This window comes from Salvia splendens, chromosome 14 (genome assembly GCF_004379255.2).
Source record: "Salvia splendens isolate huo1 chromosome 14, SspV2, whole genome shotgun sequence".
Classification (NCBI taxonomy): Eukaryota; Viridiplantae; Streptophyta; class Magnoliopsida; order Lamiales; family Lamiaceae; genus Salvia; species Salvia splendens.
Genome location: NC_056045.1, coordinates 2,628,976 through 2,645,078, shown reverse-complemented (window position 1 = coordinate 2,645,078; position 16,103 = coordinate 2,628,976). Strand labels below are relative to the sequence as shown.

Sequence of the window (16,103 nt, the reverse complement as noted above, 5' to 3'; positions counted from 1 at the left end):
CATTTAATCGTTGTGTTTTTTAATTAGTTTGCATTTATATATTTGAAAACATTTAAATTAATTAACAAAACAACAGTAAAACCTATAGGACGCCCTTTAGAGTACGCCTTAGGGCACCCCACTGCAGATGGAATGGTAGTAGAATAAAATGCTGACGTGGCGGTGCATAGGGCGCCCCTGAGGGCACCCCACTGCTGATGCCTAATGTTCAGGGGCGCCCACTGCTGATGCCTAATGTTCTTTGCCAAATTAGTATATTGTCATACATTCAAGAAGAAAGTAGACTTTCATCTTAAATTCTATTTGCATATGAAAAACTAACACAATTCAAGTAAAATACATCAATGAAAAAAACTTGTGAAGGAAAAAAAATCTCAATTAAAATACAAAATTAAAAAGAATCATAAAAAATACCCAAAAAAGGAGAAATAGGAAGAAATAATTAGTTATTGCAGGTATGACTGGCTATTCGAGTAAGCGTTAAAACTCTGCGGTTTTTAGCTCAGAAATCATGGTGAAATCCGTCATCGGAGATGAAAATCAACTCAAATTGGTTGAAAATCGCCTCACTCGCTCCGCCGTCCCATCTCAGGTACCCAATTTCTTTGATTTTCTGCCAACCAAATCATGAATATACCTCTTAGTTATTACTGAATTGAAGCTCGATTCAAAATCCTTTATAGTTTCATAACGCATTCGCGTTTCGAATCAATTCTCCAGATTGGGCTTGTGATAGGGAAACTGAATTCGAAGCTGGACAGAGGATTCGTGTACGATTTGGTGCCCACGCCGCCTAATGATGCTGGAGAGCAACCATGTTCGGTTATTGACGGCTCTGGAGATGTCAGCAAAAGTAAGAAGAAGGTTTCGTCCAAAGCCAAGTCTCAGTCTGAGTCATCGTCTCTCTTCATTGACTACGACTGGATTTTCGAGCACGCGCGCCAGGTTCAATTTTGTGATTTGAAATCTTAGATTTATCCTTCTGCTGCTCATATTTGTCTGCCTCACGAAATTGTTTATCTCGTTTTGTGTCGGTGAAGTTAGTATTGGTAGATTATAAGTTAGAATTTGGCTGTGCATCATAATTGATTAACTGATTGTGGACTAGTTCTGTGTGAAATCTACAAGTGTTGTATATAAGAATTGTTTGAAGTACATGTTGCTTTATTGATGCACAATTGATGTGTGTCACTTTCTTAGTAACTTCTGAATTATCTTGGCTGTGCTGTGTTAACTACTAGTATCTCATAATGCACTCTTTTTACATGGCTTGTATGGATTCTTTCATGATTCAGTGTTGCTTTACTTTGACTTCCATTTGCTTCCTCATGCAGTTTTGTTTCCCATTTAGGTCTCAAGAATGCTATTGGGTGGCATGAAGGTGGTAGGCATCTACATATGGGTCAGTGAAAGCCTATTCAAGAACTCAACAGTCACACTGTGCCAGGTTCTCATCTTCTTATTTGATACTAGTAGTATTTATTATCATAGTCAGTCTCCAATTCTATTAACTGTTCTCTATGGGTTCTTATCACTTTTAATTTTCTGATTGGGATATAACTATGTTTCATAGTGATGGTTTTCACCTTGTTTAGGTCAAACCATTTTCAAAATTTTAACTGGTGGCCTTTTCTTTTATTTTGATGGGGTGGTGAGGGAGCACACACAAATACACCATGATATATGTGAAAAATATCTAGCACGTTGTCTAGCAGGACTTGGGTCAAATAATTAAATACTACTCTGGATGCACTTTGGGAAAGTAAAGTTTGCATTAGACAGCATGGAGTCGTCTATTTATTCATCTTCTAGCTATGCAAAATTGTGTACATCTGCAATTCATTAATGTATTTTCTACAGACTGTGATAGGAGTTGAACAAGCAGCCGCTACAATGATGGATGATGTAAATGAAAGACTGCTACTTCATATTAGTTACAGCCCTTCGAGGTTCCCCCATGACCATTCTCTTTTCTCTGATGTAAAGCCCTGGACTCCCAATACATATTAAATACCTGACACTTTAACATTTCAGATGGACATGCCGGAATTGCTCTCTGTCAGGAAATATTACCTCGGGCAGTCTTTGGCCTTGTGATTTCAAAACAGGAAAATTATTAGGTTCCCTCCAAACATTCAGATGCATGTACAATTTTGATTTAAGGTGATCTTTTGTTTGATTCACCTTTTATCTAAACCTGTTGTGTTTGGCTTGTAAACTACTTTCCTGTTACACTCCTTTCAAAGTCACTGAGCCCTTTCTCCTATTAAACTTTAATGGATGATGAAGTCGGGGGATCTTTTAGTCTGATCTTATCTGGCTAATTGTGCGGTTTTGTGTATGTGGACATAAGGAAATTGGCAACATCCCATCACCGCTTCATATCTTCTATTGAGCTTTTCCACCCAATGCTTGTTATATTTAGAATAGGGTTGTGATTCAATATTTAAAACAAAACTCATATATAGACTTTTAGGGGGTGTTTACCTTTCATGATTGATAAGGTAGATGATTGACTAATTTATCACCAATACTAGGATTTCTCCAATCCTACCTTTTCAATGGGAAGAGAATCAAGAAAACTTATCTCAAATTATAGGAGTTATCACCGGCCTTGAATGCCCCAAAACTCCATTCCTTCAATGTAAACAAGGCCCTAACCTATACTATTTCTATCTGTCTAGGCTAATCCTCAAAAGTAAATTCCCCTTTACTTGATTGACTGAAGTATTACCTGTACCAGCTTTAGTTACATGAGATTACAGCTTCCGTAAGTATTTCTCCAACACTTGTACCATGACATGAAAATAGTGATCTGAAGTCTGAACCATAAGGTTCTGATGTGTCTCTGTGATCATGCCATATGAGTTTGAGCTAAAGATGCTTCCTCGATATATTAAACAGTACCCTGACTTTAGAGCATTTAGATAAATTGTCATCAAGCATAAAATATTTTTGAGGAATTATACGGAATTAATAGGAAAGGAAAGCGATATAGTGAAAAAAAATAAATACTAATAATTAAAATTTGACTGTTGCTGTAATATGAACTCTAGTTGCAGACTATTAACAATCTTCCAAGATCGCCTATTTTTAATTTTACGTTTGGAAACTGGTTTCCCTCTGCTGTCTCTCCTATTTTTCTTTTTTTCTTTTTTTAAAAGTTGGTCCAGTTTTCTGCTTCCTTGCCATATAACATTTTCTCTGAAAGAATGAAGTAAGTTTACCTATTGGCTGATGTGGTTAACTGCTGCACTGCCACCATGCTTAATATTTTTGTTTATGTGTTAGTATTTATTTACATGTCTTTAGCTTGTTCCTCTTAGGTTTCCGATACCTCGTGATGATGGATCAGACATTAAAATATTTTCTGATGCCCTCCGTAATGAAATAATGGTTTGTGCCAAGGAACTTAAAGGTGTGAAGGCTTTGATTGATGGAAAATTGGTAAGCCGCTGAAACTTGTCAATTTATGTAGTGATGGTAACAGATAGTTGCAATGCTGTGGTGCAACACCAGCTATAATATCGCAGATTTAATACAAAGTCCTTAGGAAATTGAACTTGGTAATTTCACATCCAGTGTCTTTGTTGGACCATACCTAGATGTTAGAGACAAGTGCGATCTGTTAAGTTCAAGTGCCATCTCTTAGCAGTTTTATTGAGAATGGGATTAGGTTAATCCTCGGCTCTCTCTCTCTCTCTCTAAAGGGTTTGATCGGACAACTTGTTTTTTATGGTCATATCAATATTTTATTTGCCACTTAATGTGTCTGTTTATGCTGTTTTTTTATTGTATGGAAATAAGAACTCGAAAAATAGATGTCAAATTCTTTCTTCCTGCCCTTTTTATTACCTAGGTGGCAGGTGATGATCTAAGTTTAACAGATGGTTTTCATGAAGTTGAATTTCTTCTCCCTTTCATGCAAGATAAATACTTAGAAGGTGTGATTTAGCTCTCTACCTATGTGTTAACTTTGCATTAGTCTTCATAATGATTCTCCTTGTCAATAAATCTTCTTTTCCTGCGAAGCTTGTAACGAAAAAGCGGTTCTTGGTGTTCTTCTACTTAGAGGGTCGGTGTGTTCTCTGTCATACTTGAATTCAAAGGAGCCTGTTTCACAAGCTTTAGTTGATATAAAGGTGACTTTCATCTCTTTGTACACATTAAATTTTTTGTTCAAGTATTATTTATGTGCAACCCCACCAACATTAATAATGGATTATTAATGTCATTATCTTGAAGTTTCCATAATTTTTCCACCATACTTATCTGACTCCATAAGTTTCATTGGAGGATATCAAATATCAATGTTACTGCACTAATAAATTTTAGGATGATGCCAATGACTTAAAAGTGTATTTGGAGTTTGGAACCAAAAAAGTGTAAGTTTGGGTAATTTCTTCTGTTAAGTTTTAGAACACTAACTATACAAAGGTCTATAGCTCATTAACAAAAAGTGTATATGCCTAGCTGCTTTTTATTACCTCATTCATTTGATGTCTCATCATTCTTTATCATATTTGATGTGTAATTTTCGAGCTTTTATATTAATGGATTATTAACACACAAGTTTAATAAAATAGCTCTAATATTACAATCTATCTGCAAGAGTACAGAGTCGACTGTAGTACTTCGAGTGTCGAACCACAGGGTGGCGTAGGTTATTTAACAAGAATTGACAAAATTAATAAACTAAATTTACAAACTAAGGTATGAAAATGGAGAAAGATGTTACTCCAAGTTGCTCACGAGGCTTGTATTATTCTACACCTTTAACAATGAAACATACGAAGGGATTAAAACATCAACCTAATCGCGTGCACTGAACATGTTTGCGACGTATAATTCACAGTCAGCTGAACACTTGTTCCATGAATTAATTTTCAATGATATTAAATTCCTGCGGAAGCGCGGGAATAAAAGATCATCTACTATAGTCACCTACTTAATCCACTATCAAATTATCCTCTGAACAATTCTAATTCGATAGCAATCCAACAATCAATCATTCCTAAACTATGTTAAAGAGACAATAGCAGAGGAATTAACATCACTACGTTATTAGCCAAAAACATAGTGAATAAATATTGAGCACATTGTTGAACACAAACATATGATTTCAAAGGTGTAGAACATCTTTACAAATCCTAGATTACAACTTGGAGTAACATAGAGAGCTTAGCCTAGAAACATGGTGAAATATGCAATAAAAACCGTAGGAAGCTTGCTCTCGTTGAATGAAATTGGGATATGGAGATGGATCGTCGGAATGTTGGACGAAATTTCTTCCTCTCGTTCTTCCTCCTCTCTTTCTCCCTTTCCTCTCTCCTTTTCCTCCCTGAATTCGTCCACCCAACTCTCTCTCTCTACTCTAATTAATTCTGGCACCCCCATCCCATCACTCTCTCTCTCCAACCTTTTTTCTTTCTCCCCCAACTGCCGTCCCATCCGTCTCCTTTTTCTTTTCTTTTCTCAGCAAACGGCTTCACAAAACTGCAATATTGCAGTTACGTAACATTCACCCGGCCGGGTCCATTATTAGGCCTAAAATTCACCCGGCCGGGTGACCAATTTTGAGAGCTTTCTGTCCTCTCGCTGCCTTCCAGAAATCACCCGGCCGGGTACATTATTGGGCATGAAATTCACCCGGCCGGGTGACCACTTTTGAGAGCTTTCTGCACAGCTTTTCACCCTCCGAGCTTCATTCTTTGTTTCACCATTTACTCCTCTTCCTACACCACAAAACATACTTTTGCAAGCATCAAACTATATAAATAATGTAAAGTTAGGGGAATAAAAATATATAATTTGATTCACATCAAATACCCCCAAACTTATTTGCTTGCTCGTCCTCGAGCAAGATCACATCCAACACAAAACTTTAACGCTCAGCTCACAAAAGTTTTTCCAAAAGTTTTCATAAGAGTGAATCACATAAAGACATGAATGACAAAGTCTAAACCCCCAACAATTCCAATCAAGATTTCTCACTCTCATGAACCATCACTTATCAACTTGGAACTTCAAGTCAAGGTGCATTTCAAAGTAAGTCCAAGCATAGGATCATACAACTCAAACCGTCATCATTGACTCATCAAGCATTACTTACCACATAGACTCGCGGATTTCAAATCAAACTTCATTAACTCTACCAAGTTATTTATAAAACATCCATAAGCATCAACAATAAGGTCCAAGGTCTTAATTCAAGGTTGTAATGGGGCTAGGGATGAGGTAGGATAAATATGGATAGTGAGCTCAAAAGCTACACATTTGAGTGCCAAATTCTTCCCTCCTACAACTTCCTTCCAAAGATCAAACAACAAAATTTTACAACCAAACTCTCACTCCCCCAAACTTGAGATCAAATCTAGACAAGATTACATATTACACAAATAGAAGCTCTTATTTTATTTCACAAATTTTTTCTTCTTTTTTTTTCTTTTGATAAAGACCTCGACTTTTGCAAATTTGGAGGTCGTCTTTTTTTTTCTCTAAGAACTTCATTCTTTTCACATATACATTACATCACGTCTAAAAATGTCTACACTTTACAATTCACCACCCAACACTCAACACTCAACCACCAAAGCTCAGACTTGTTTTTAGCACCCAAATAGTAGCAAGGTCTAATAATGAGGCTAAAAGGAGGCTTATTTAAGTAGCTAAGTGATTGGCTAAGTGTTTACACAAACGATAGGGAATTAGGCTCAAAGTGGCTTCTAGGGGATCATGTATAGGACTAGGCATGTGATTATTTGGTCATAGAGTTCATCCTAGTGCCTTATCCTCCCATATTGTTGACACAAATGAACGAAAGCACTTCACTCGATAAAGCAAATCAACCCAAGATAATTTCCACAAGACATGTGATTTTCATACTCTCCTCAACTCAAGAAATCGATTGTAATCACAACATGCTTTTTCAAATAGATTCATGCACAAATTCCATTCATCCTAGGCTTCAAAGATCAAGTAAAATCAAATAAGATTTCCCAACCAGAAAGCCGAAGATAAAGCATGCACCCGTCAATTACATGATTCACAACACTTTAGCATGCAATACACCCAAAAAACATGCATAATGCATAAAAATCATTCAACTTCAAACAACCCCCCCAAACTTGAATGCTTCATTGTCCTCAATGCAAGCAAGAAAGAACGTAAAAAGTAAAGGGAAAGAATACTCCCCCAAACTTGGCATGATATCCATAGTGCATTCGGGTGGGAGGGCGGGTGTATATTCCTTTGTGGGTGTACTTCCTCATAAGCTCGAATGTGAATCCTATCTCCATGTTGCTCCTACAAAAAGAAAAATTAAAACAACAAAAAGAAAACAAAATACTCAATTCATAAAAATACATCGAAGGAAAGAATTGAGCGAACAAAACCCTCGATTTATTAAGAGAAAAAAAAAACTAAAAACTCATTGGGTTGCCTCCCAACTAGCGCCTTTGTTTAAAGTCGTTGGCTCGACTTAGCCTTCTAGCTACAACTCTGAAACAAGGAAATAAAAAGTTAGAAAACTATACAAAAATAAAAAACAAAAGAATCCTAAATTAAATAACCAGTTGCCTCCCCGGCAACGGCGCCAAAACTTGATGCGATATTTTCGAGCTTTTATATTAATGGATTATTAACACACAAGTTTAATAAAATAGCTCTAATATTACAATCTATCTGCAAGAGTACAGAGTCGACTGTAGTACTTCGAGTGTCGAACCACAGGGAGGCGTAGGTTATTTAACAAGAATTGACAAAATTAATAAACTAAATTTACAAACTAAGGTATGAAAATGGAGAAAGATGTTACTCCAAGTTGCTCACGAGGCTTGTATTATTCTACACCTTTAACAATGAAACATACGAAGGGATTAAAACATCAACCTAATCGCGTGCACTGAACATGTTTGCGACGTATAATTCACAGTCAGCTGAACACTTGTTCCATGAATTAATTTTCAATGATATTAAATTCCTGCGGAAGCGCGAGAATAAAAGATCATCTACTATAGTCACCTACTTAATCCACTATCAAATTATCCTCTGAACAATTCTAATTCGATAGCAATCCAACAATCAATCATTCCTAAACTATGTTAAGGAGACAATAGCAGAGGAATTAACATCACTACGTTATTAGCCAAAAACATAGTGAATAAATATTGAGCACATTGTTGAACACAAACATATGATTTCAAAGGTGTAGAACATCTTTACAAATCCTAGATTACAACTTGGAGTAACATAGAGAGCTTAGCCTAGAAACATGGTGAAATATGCAATAAAAACCGTAGGAAGCTTGCTCTCGTTGAGTGAAATTGGGATATGGAGATGGATCGTCGGAATGTTGGACGAAATTTCTTCCTCTCGTTCTTCCTCCTCTCTTTCTCCCTTTCCTCTCTCCTTTTCCTCCGGGAGGGGATCCCCTGCTGTGCACAGCAGGGTGCTGCCCCTCACTATTCACTTTTTTATTAATTATGAACAGTGCAGCTACAGTGAGGGGCAGCACCCTGCTGTGCACAGCAGGGGATCCCCCTCCTTTTCCTCCCTGAATTCGTCCACCCAACTCTCTCTCTCTACTCTAATTAATTCTGGCACCCCCATCCCATCACTCTCTCTCTCCAACCTTTTTTCTTTCTCCACCAACTGCCGTCCCATCCGTCTCCTTTTTCTTTTCTTTTCTCAGCAAACGGCTTCACAAAACTGCAATATTGCAGTTACGTAACATTCACCCGGCCGGGTCCATTATTAGGCCTAAAATTCACCCGGCCGGGTGACCAATTTTGAGAGTTTTCTGTCCTCTCGCTGCCTTCCAGAAATCACCCGGCCGGGTACATTATTGGGCATGAAATTCACCCGGCCGGGTGACCACTTTTGAGAGCTTTCTGCACAGCTTTTCACCCTCCGAGCTTCATTCTTTGTTTCACCATTTACTCCTCTTCCTACACCACAAAACATACTTTTGCAAGCATCAAACTATATAAATAATGTAAAGTTAGGGGAATAAAAATATATAATTTGATTCACATCAATATTCAATCTTTTTATGATTAGGAAGACATCATCAGGAGCTTGCTTAGTAGACTTGATATAATGTGTGATGAGGCTGAAAGAGACATTGAATCAGTGAATGGTGGTGATCAAGGAACAAACAGCCTCTCATCTGAGGAACACATAGCAAACTTTGACCTTCAAGCTCAAAGGTATTGTGGTTTCAACCTCATTAAAGATGTTTTTTCTTGTTTTTTTGCTCCCATGGATGAAGCCTTTATTTACACTGAAGAAGTTTCCCGTCATTTATTTCTAACTGGAAGCTTGTTTTCATGATTCACACCAATGCAAAAAAGATTAAGCTTGAAAGAAACTTCCAGATTGCTTTTGTTTTGGATGGTTGGTTTTATGCTAAATAATTGTATAAGCCAAAATAATCAAGTGTCATGCTTCAGGGCACGATACTGAAATTCACACTGGTGCAGAGCCAACTTTCCCTTATTATTTGGCTGATGCCAATTGGTACTTGTCAAAGTCATCATTCTTCGTTAAAAATGTTGATTTCGTGAAATAAAATCAACGAAACTATTAGGTGCTGGAAACCTTATAAAATTAATTTAATGATACTTGCCGTGTATCTGGGTTGGAAAGCAACATTTGGACCCTGCAACTGACGGGAAGTTTTGGATGTCTGTCTGGCAGAAAACAGTGCAACCTTTCGTTTCCTCGAAGAGTGTTTGTTCCATGGCTGGATGGCGCATACATATGTGATTATATTCAGTCAAAGGAGACATTGGAGGTATGCTACTCATCCCATGCATATATAATAAGATATGCTGCTGACTTACATGAGCAGATGACTGTGAGCCGTGAGGAGATATGTGAATCATAAAACAATTGAAGAAGAAAGAGAACAGAAAAGATATGAAGCTAAAAAAAGTAACTAATCAATTAATATGAAAACCGTATGCATGTTCCCATCTGCAGTAATTTCTATTCTCAAGATATTTCTAGGAAGAATAATGTTGTAGTTTTGAAGCAACAAATTTCAGTTTCAATACCTTCTATCTTTCAGGTTCTCAAAGACCATTGTGTCGAGTTGATGTCCGTGGAATTCCCAACAGACTCTTCTGAAATTCTGGAGCCTGAATCAGAAGCCCCCGCTGTAATAGCTTCAACCGGCAAAACCTTTTGGAACATCGCAACCGACCATTCATCACCACTCGACCCGCATACATCAGTCTCAAAGACGAGGAAAACTGGCAACGGTAGACCAGCCAAGACAGCCGACTTCGTTGTATTGTTTGCTATCTTTTTCCTGCTAGTCGCTATTGTAGTATTTAATATTACAGGGAAGATGTAGTTTACAGTCATAGGTCAAAACCCTTGGCAATGAATTGAGAAAGGAGACTACTATCATATGTTTTGTACTTCCTTTGTAACTACTGTCAGATGAAATATTTTGGGGAATTTCAGAGAAAATGTTTTTTCGTGGCTCAATAATTTTCTCAGAGTTAACAATTTGCCATCCACTTAAAACTTTTTATTGACTGATTTTAGAATTTTTAGTTTGGGTTGGTTTGGAAATGTAGGATGTAAAGTGTAAACACGTCCTCAATAAATACTCATCGATATTAATTTCGTACAAATAATTATCGGGTAAAAGTCAATTTTTTGTCCCATTATAAATTAAGTTGGATATAGTCAATATTCTTTTACAAATTTGTCCCAATCACATTGGATTTTGAATCCATATAAATTTGGACGAAATCGATTCACATGTTTAACAAACTACTTTCAGTTTATAGTAGCACTGTAGCAGTACACATATAATTGCAATTAAGAAAAGGACACCCAAAATAAATATATCGAGAACTGATTAAAAATTTTAATATAAAAAGAAACCACACATTATTTTCTGTATAAAATCATCATGATATCATAATTAACAATTAAGCTTCAAGTATTAGTAATACTGCATAACTGTAATTGCATCTTGTGTTTGATAATTTATTTTCAAACCAAAAACACTTAGTAGGATTGTTTTCGATTCAAATTAGTTGTTATTGTTTATGAGCAATATTATTTGTTTAAAAAATCATTGTGACCAAGAATTTCAATTGTAATACTAATATACGACGGAGTTAATGGGCATAATTTAATAATGCTTATAAAAATGTAACATAAAAAAAAGTTTTGAGATCATATCTTGATACGTATAAATTATAATGTAAGAAGGTCCATTCCCTAATTATTTTCGCCATTTAATTAATTGAATTTAATTGATTGCCCGACAGCCGCTGATGTTGATTAAATGTGCAACATACTGGAGGAGTATTATTTATTCTGATGGTGATCCTCGTAGGTTGGTTGTTAAATTCATCTGAATTTCTCTCTTTTTGCCATAAAGATTAAGATTTATGTCCCATAATCAAAGCAACTACATTAATGGAGTATACAACAATTAATGTAGACGACAATTCTTGGAAAATACTTCCATAATAAGTACTAAATCTTAAAACAAAAAATTAAAAAAATTAGACGACAATTCTTGGAACGAACAAGACGAACAAATAATGTAGATATATATTATTGTAATTAAATTTTAAAAGAATAAAAATCTAAAAATTAGTAACTAAATTAGATCAAAATTAAAATGCGATGAAATAGAATAGATACCATATATATGAGTTTACTAGCTAATTGTTTTAAGAAAAATAGATAGTGTAATTATCAAACAAATAAAATCAAATAAAAAACCTTACTAGTTATAAAACCATACTCCAGGATTCTGTCTCCCCAAATTTTATATGAAATCAATATTGGCTTATGAAAGCGCTCCAACTCCTCTTACCATAACACCCAAAATTAAAATTTATATAAAGAAAATATATTGATAATTGTATAAACCAATATTGCCTTATTGAAAGCCCTACAACTCCTCTCTCTATAAATACATAGCCATGCCATAATCTCTCGAGAATGGAATCGGAAATCAAATTCTCGGCGAGAAAACCGCCGCTCCATCCCGGCCTACGGTGGTCAGCCGACCGGCATTGGATCGCCGATCAACTCAGCCACGAGGCTCAAAATATAAAATCGTATCTAAGGCGTTTGTAACGGTTGTCAACATTGAGCACAAGCTGCCGCAAGAGTGGTCCTACGACCACGAGTGCATATGGCTCGGTTCGTGCTCACCAAGTTTCGTTCCGACAAACGAGACCGATATGATTCTTCTTTACTACCAAAGGATAGAAAATCTCCTTACTATTTCACCTATGCCGCTTCTAAAATCTTTGCACTGATGCCTGCAAAGTCAAGAATGCGTGGTGGACTTATGATTTTAGCGATGATCTTGTTCGATTGGTTAAAACCAAGCTTCGGGAGACAACTGCACCCTCCAAGAAGAAACGCGAGAGGCTGCGACCCATATTTGGCCTGAAGCGGATTAATGCTGCACCCTCCTAGAAGAAACGCAAGAGGCCGTGCGTTTGCGTTGATCATGGCCCGTTAGTATTAATCTTGTGTACTACCTTCTATCCACAAACACCATTGATCGAAGTTCACAATTGTTGAATCTGCACAAGTAAATTGGTTTTCTCTTCTTTGATCAGTTTCATATCAAACTTCAACTTTTGATGCATATTGAAACAACATAACAAGAGGCTGGCAAAAGACAATACAACATAACTTCCTACATTAGCTTTATTTGATATAAATATGTGATTTTATGATTGGACACCCCAGTTACCAGAAGATGTGCATTGATTTAGGAACAAAATAACGAAAAAAGAAGACCTTCGGTCTGCAGATCTCTTCCTTCACAGGGGGCAGGCAGTCATCTCCATATGCAGAAAGGGTATGAATTAAGAATCCACTGTGATCTCAGACTCCTCCCGCGTCCACAACCTGCATCATGTTCGAGAATTAGTCATATATCGTTTCTCATTCTTTTAGAAACTTAATAAACTAGTCCTGGAAACTTGATTAAGAATCAAAAGGTTTACCAGTTCAAGAATTTCTGACCCCTCTCTGCCACTTCTTCATTAGCTTCTCGAACATCTACAGTCCAGAGAGTATCCTCATCAGTTTCTATCTGAAGATAAGCAGAAGGTATACAATAAGTGAAATGATGATATATACGAAAACATGGGATAATTTAACTCTTTTCTGGCTCATTTGATGATGAAGAAGAAGAAAGAAGACAAGGACCATTTACTTGCCAGTGAAAAATCAATAGCAGGAAAGAGAGGCTTATACTCAGTTATGTTCTTTCTCTTGTCACACCAGTGAACTCCCTGCATCAGTTCAATACAAACGAAAAGATTAATGTGATGTGTTCATCATGAACCAGAGAACGGTTAGATGCCCCTCACTTGCATTTCAAAAAATTGCCTAAGATGAAATGTGGGGAGAACTATCCATTTTTTCTCAGCAAATTTCTATGTGCAGCTCAAGACTTTCATTATACTTCAAATATACTACTGGTACTTCAGAAAGATAAATGAACATATGTAATTTTTCATTCTTTTTCCTATAAAAAGGCCTTTTTCCATTAATCAGGTAGCAGAGTGATGCAGAATTTTGTCACAAGATAGAAAATCACTCCAAATATTTTCAAAACAAAACACTTCTATTGCTTCTCAAGTATTTGAACGCATGAAGAAAACCAACTGTACTCCTTTTTAAGTATCCTGTGTGACAGAATCATATACATAGTGTCGCATGATATGCAATTATAAGAAACACTTAAAACCAAATAATACTTGTACTGGCAGGAGTTGCAGTTATGAACGTCACACTTGGATACTTAAAACGTCATTGCATACCAAACGCTCTCGACAAAGTTCCATTGCCACAAATGGCGGGGCATTGAGACTTGAAATTGCTGGATGATCACTTTCACCAGCATTTTCTGTCATCAGAGGAGCTGCTTTGATGCCATCATCAAAACCTTCTCCACCAAAAACCCCAACAGTGGTTTGCATAGTCCTGCAATCAACTTGCAATGTCAGTGTTAATTCAGATGCTGTAAATAAAGATCAACACTTACTACTGTACTAGTTCTTAACTAATAACCACTCAAAGGTCTTATTAAAAATATTTTTTTATAATGCTACACTGACAAAGTACATGATCAAGATAAATGGCATGTAATAGTGTATTTCTGGAACAAACCACTTTCTCCACTGATACAATTTTCTCCTTTCACTTTTTTTATCATTTAAGTTATTAGTGAAGACCTGATCAAATGAAACTAGCTGAAATGCCTTCCAGAATACCAAAGCTACTCACTAGAGTTATACTACAATTCTAGAATGCATATATTCAACAAACAAATCTTTAATGAAAGTCTCATATTAGTATAAAGTATAAGAGACCGGAGAAGAAACAGAACTTCAGCACACTCACCTTAATAAAGGGGAAACAACTACTAATTCAATCTTCTTTGAAATACCTTTGGAATGAACAGCTTCCTCAGATTGTCTACCTGTACAGTGTGGTACGAAAAAAGTCATTTTGATTGCTTTTCTTTTGATAAGAAAAGTAAACGTATGCCAAGACCTTTGAACTTACAAGTATGAAAGTTTCCATAGATGGAGATGGTTGAAAACATAAACACAAAGTACAGAGGTTTCATTACAAGCATATCCTTTCTAACTTTTCCTACTAAACACACAATTAACATAATATGCCATCGATTATGACCTGTTGCCAGCCAAGAGGGAGGGGTAATTGCTGCATCAAAAAACTCTGGGGCCATGTATGCACTGTGGTCCATTTCTCCAGCCACATTGTGGAAACCTTGGGCAAGTCTCACCTACATGTAAGAATGCGGAGTGAATCCAAATTGTGACTCTCTAGTCTCCAAAGTTCAGAATTTATCTTAATGAAAACAGCAAGAGAAAGGAATCACCAACCAAATGGATAGTCTTACAACGGTGCAAAGGATACATGCCTTGGCCTCTTACAGCATCCATATCTACAATGATTAAAAAATTATATACATAATGACAAAAATATTCTTGAAGAAACTTAAAAGATAGGAGTATCACTTTTCATAATAAATCTGTCCTCTGGTTTCCTGAAAAGATTAATATCCAAATGGTATGGCTTGAGCCTCCTTGACTTATTCAAGTAACAACTATTCTTCTTCTCTTACTTGGACACTATTCATTAAACCACCTTACAGTGCATTGCTTAAGAGTCACTAACATCAACGACAACAGAATTAAAGCAACCTCCTCCTATGAGCAAATTCTCATCCATCAGATTAGGACTTTTAATTCAAAACAATTTCAGATGAATGAATAACCAAATTACAAGAGCAATCACTTCCGCATATGAAAATATCATTTAGAATACCATCTACTCTGCATATATTCCTTCCGCATACTTTTCCTAATGTTCATCTACGAGAGACAGAAGACGGAAGAATCACATAAGATTAACCACAAATTCATGATTTGATCGGCAGCTCAAACATTAATGCAAGTCACTACCATGCTTCTTCCTGCTCTAACTTCACATACAAACGCGGAATATTTCCGATCAAAGCACACGTATATATCAGATTAGCTATGCCGATCCATACAAAAGTTCTAACACGCTTCAAATCTGCAAACGAACCTCAAAATTCTACTCTAAAAGAGTAAAACCGCATCACTACTCAGAAATTATAATTGGATCGCATAAAATCAAAATTGAAAACGGAAAGCATAGGCATACACATTCAAATGGTGTGCGAATGAGAGAGAGATACCGGAGAGAGAAGATGAAGCGAGAATTGAAAACAGTGAGTAGAGTGTGATGAGGAGCAACGGCGCCTTGTTTGTTTGTATTTATTTATTTTTATTAGTATTTTTCTGAGAGCATGCGTTCAGTGACGAAGCCACTATGGCCAGCATATGTAATTATTACTATGTATAATGTACTGTATCCTAGTATTAATTTATATTGCAATCGAGTAGTGCTGATGGTTTGGCCCCAAGACAATACACATATTGGAACTCAAGTTCAATTCCTCTCAAGTTATTTGTTTTCACTGTTTTTATGTCCAATTGTTATGTCTACTTCTTCAATTTTTTTCTATTCATTGTTTTATG

The 16,103-nt window shown here is 36.3% G+C and overlaps 1 protein-coding gene and 1 pseudogene across 2 annotated transcripts; one reads left to right on the top strand and one right to left on the bottom strand.

Moving 5' to 3' along the window:
• Positions 1-411: 411 nt before the first annotated feature.
• LOC121765528 (protein odr-4 homolog) lies at positions 412-10,497 on the top strand. Of its 2 annotated transcripts, XM_042161714.1 has the most exons (11): positions 412-592; positions 721-945; positions 1,352-1,447; positions 1,861-1,949; positions 2,035-2,163; positions 3,327-3,447; positions 3,860-3,944; positions 4,033-4,142; positions 9,061-9,209; positions 9,700-9,796; positions 10,073-10,497. In XM_042161714.1, the coding sequence occupies exons 1-11, from the start codon at positions 512-514 to the stop codon at positions 10,358-10,360; spliced, it is 1,470 nt and encodes a 489-aa protein (XP_042017648.1). In that variant the 5' UTR covers positions 412-511; the 3' UTR covers positions 10,361-10,497. The 2 variants fall into 2 exon arrangements, with proteins under 2 accessions (XP_042017648.1, XP_042017649.1); XM_042161715.1 differs by lacking the exons at positions 3,860-3,944; positions 4,033-4,142.
• A 2,180-nt stretch (positions 10,498-12,677) lies between these two features.
• LOC121764969 lies at positions 12,678-15,893 on the bottom strand (annotated as a pseudogene).
• Between the last annotated feature and the right edge of the window lie 210 nt (positions 15,894-16,103).

Excerpts from the sequence above, each read along its gene's own strand:
- LOC121765528 (XM_042161714.1), top strand. The coding sequence starts at position 512 with ATGGTGAAATCCGTCATCGGAGATGAAAATCAACTCAAATTGGTTGAA. Across the intron at positions 593-720 it reads GCTCCGCCGTCCCATCTCAG|ATTGGGCTTGTGATAGGGAA; the intron begins GTACCCAATTTC and ends TCAATTCTCCAG. Across the intron at positions 9,210-9,699 it reads TTTGACCTTCAAGCTCAAAG|AAAACAGTGCAACCTTTCGT; the intron begins GTATTGTGGTTT and ends TCTGTCTGGCAG.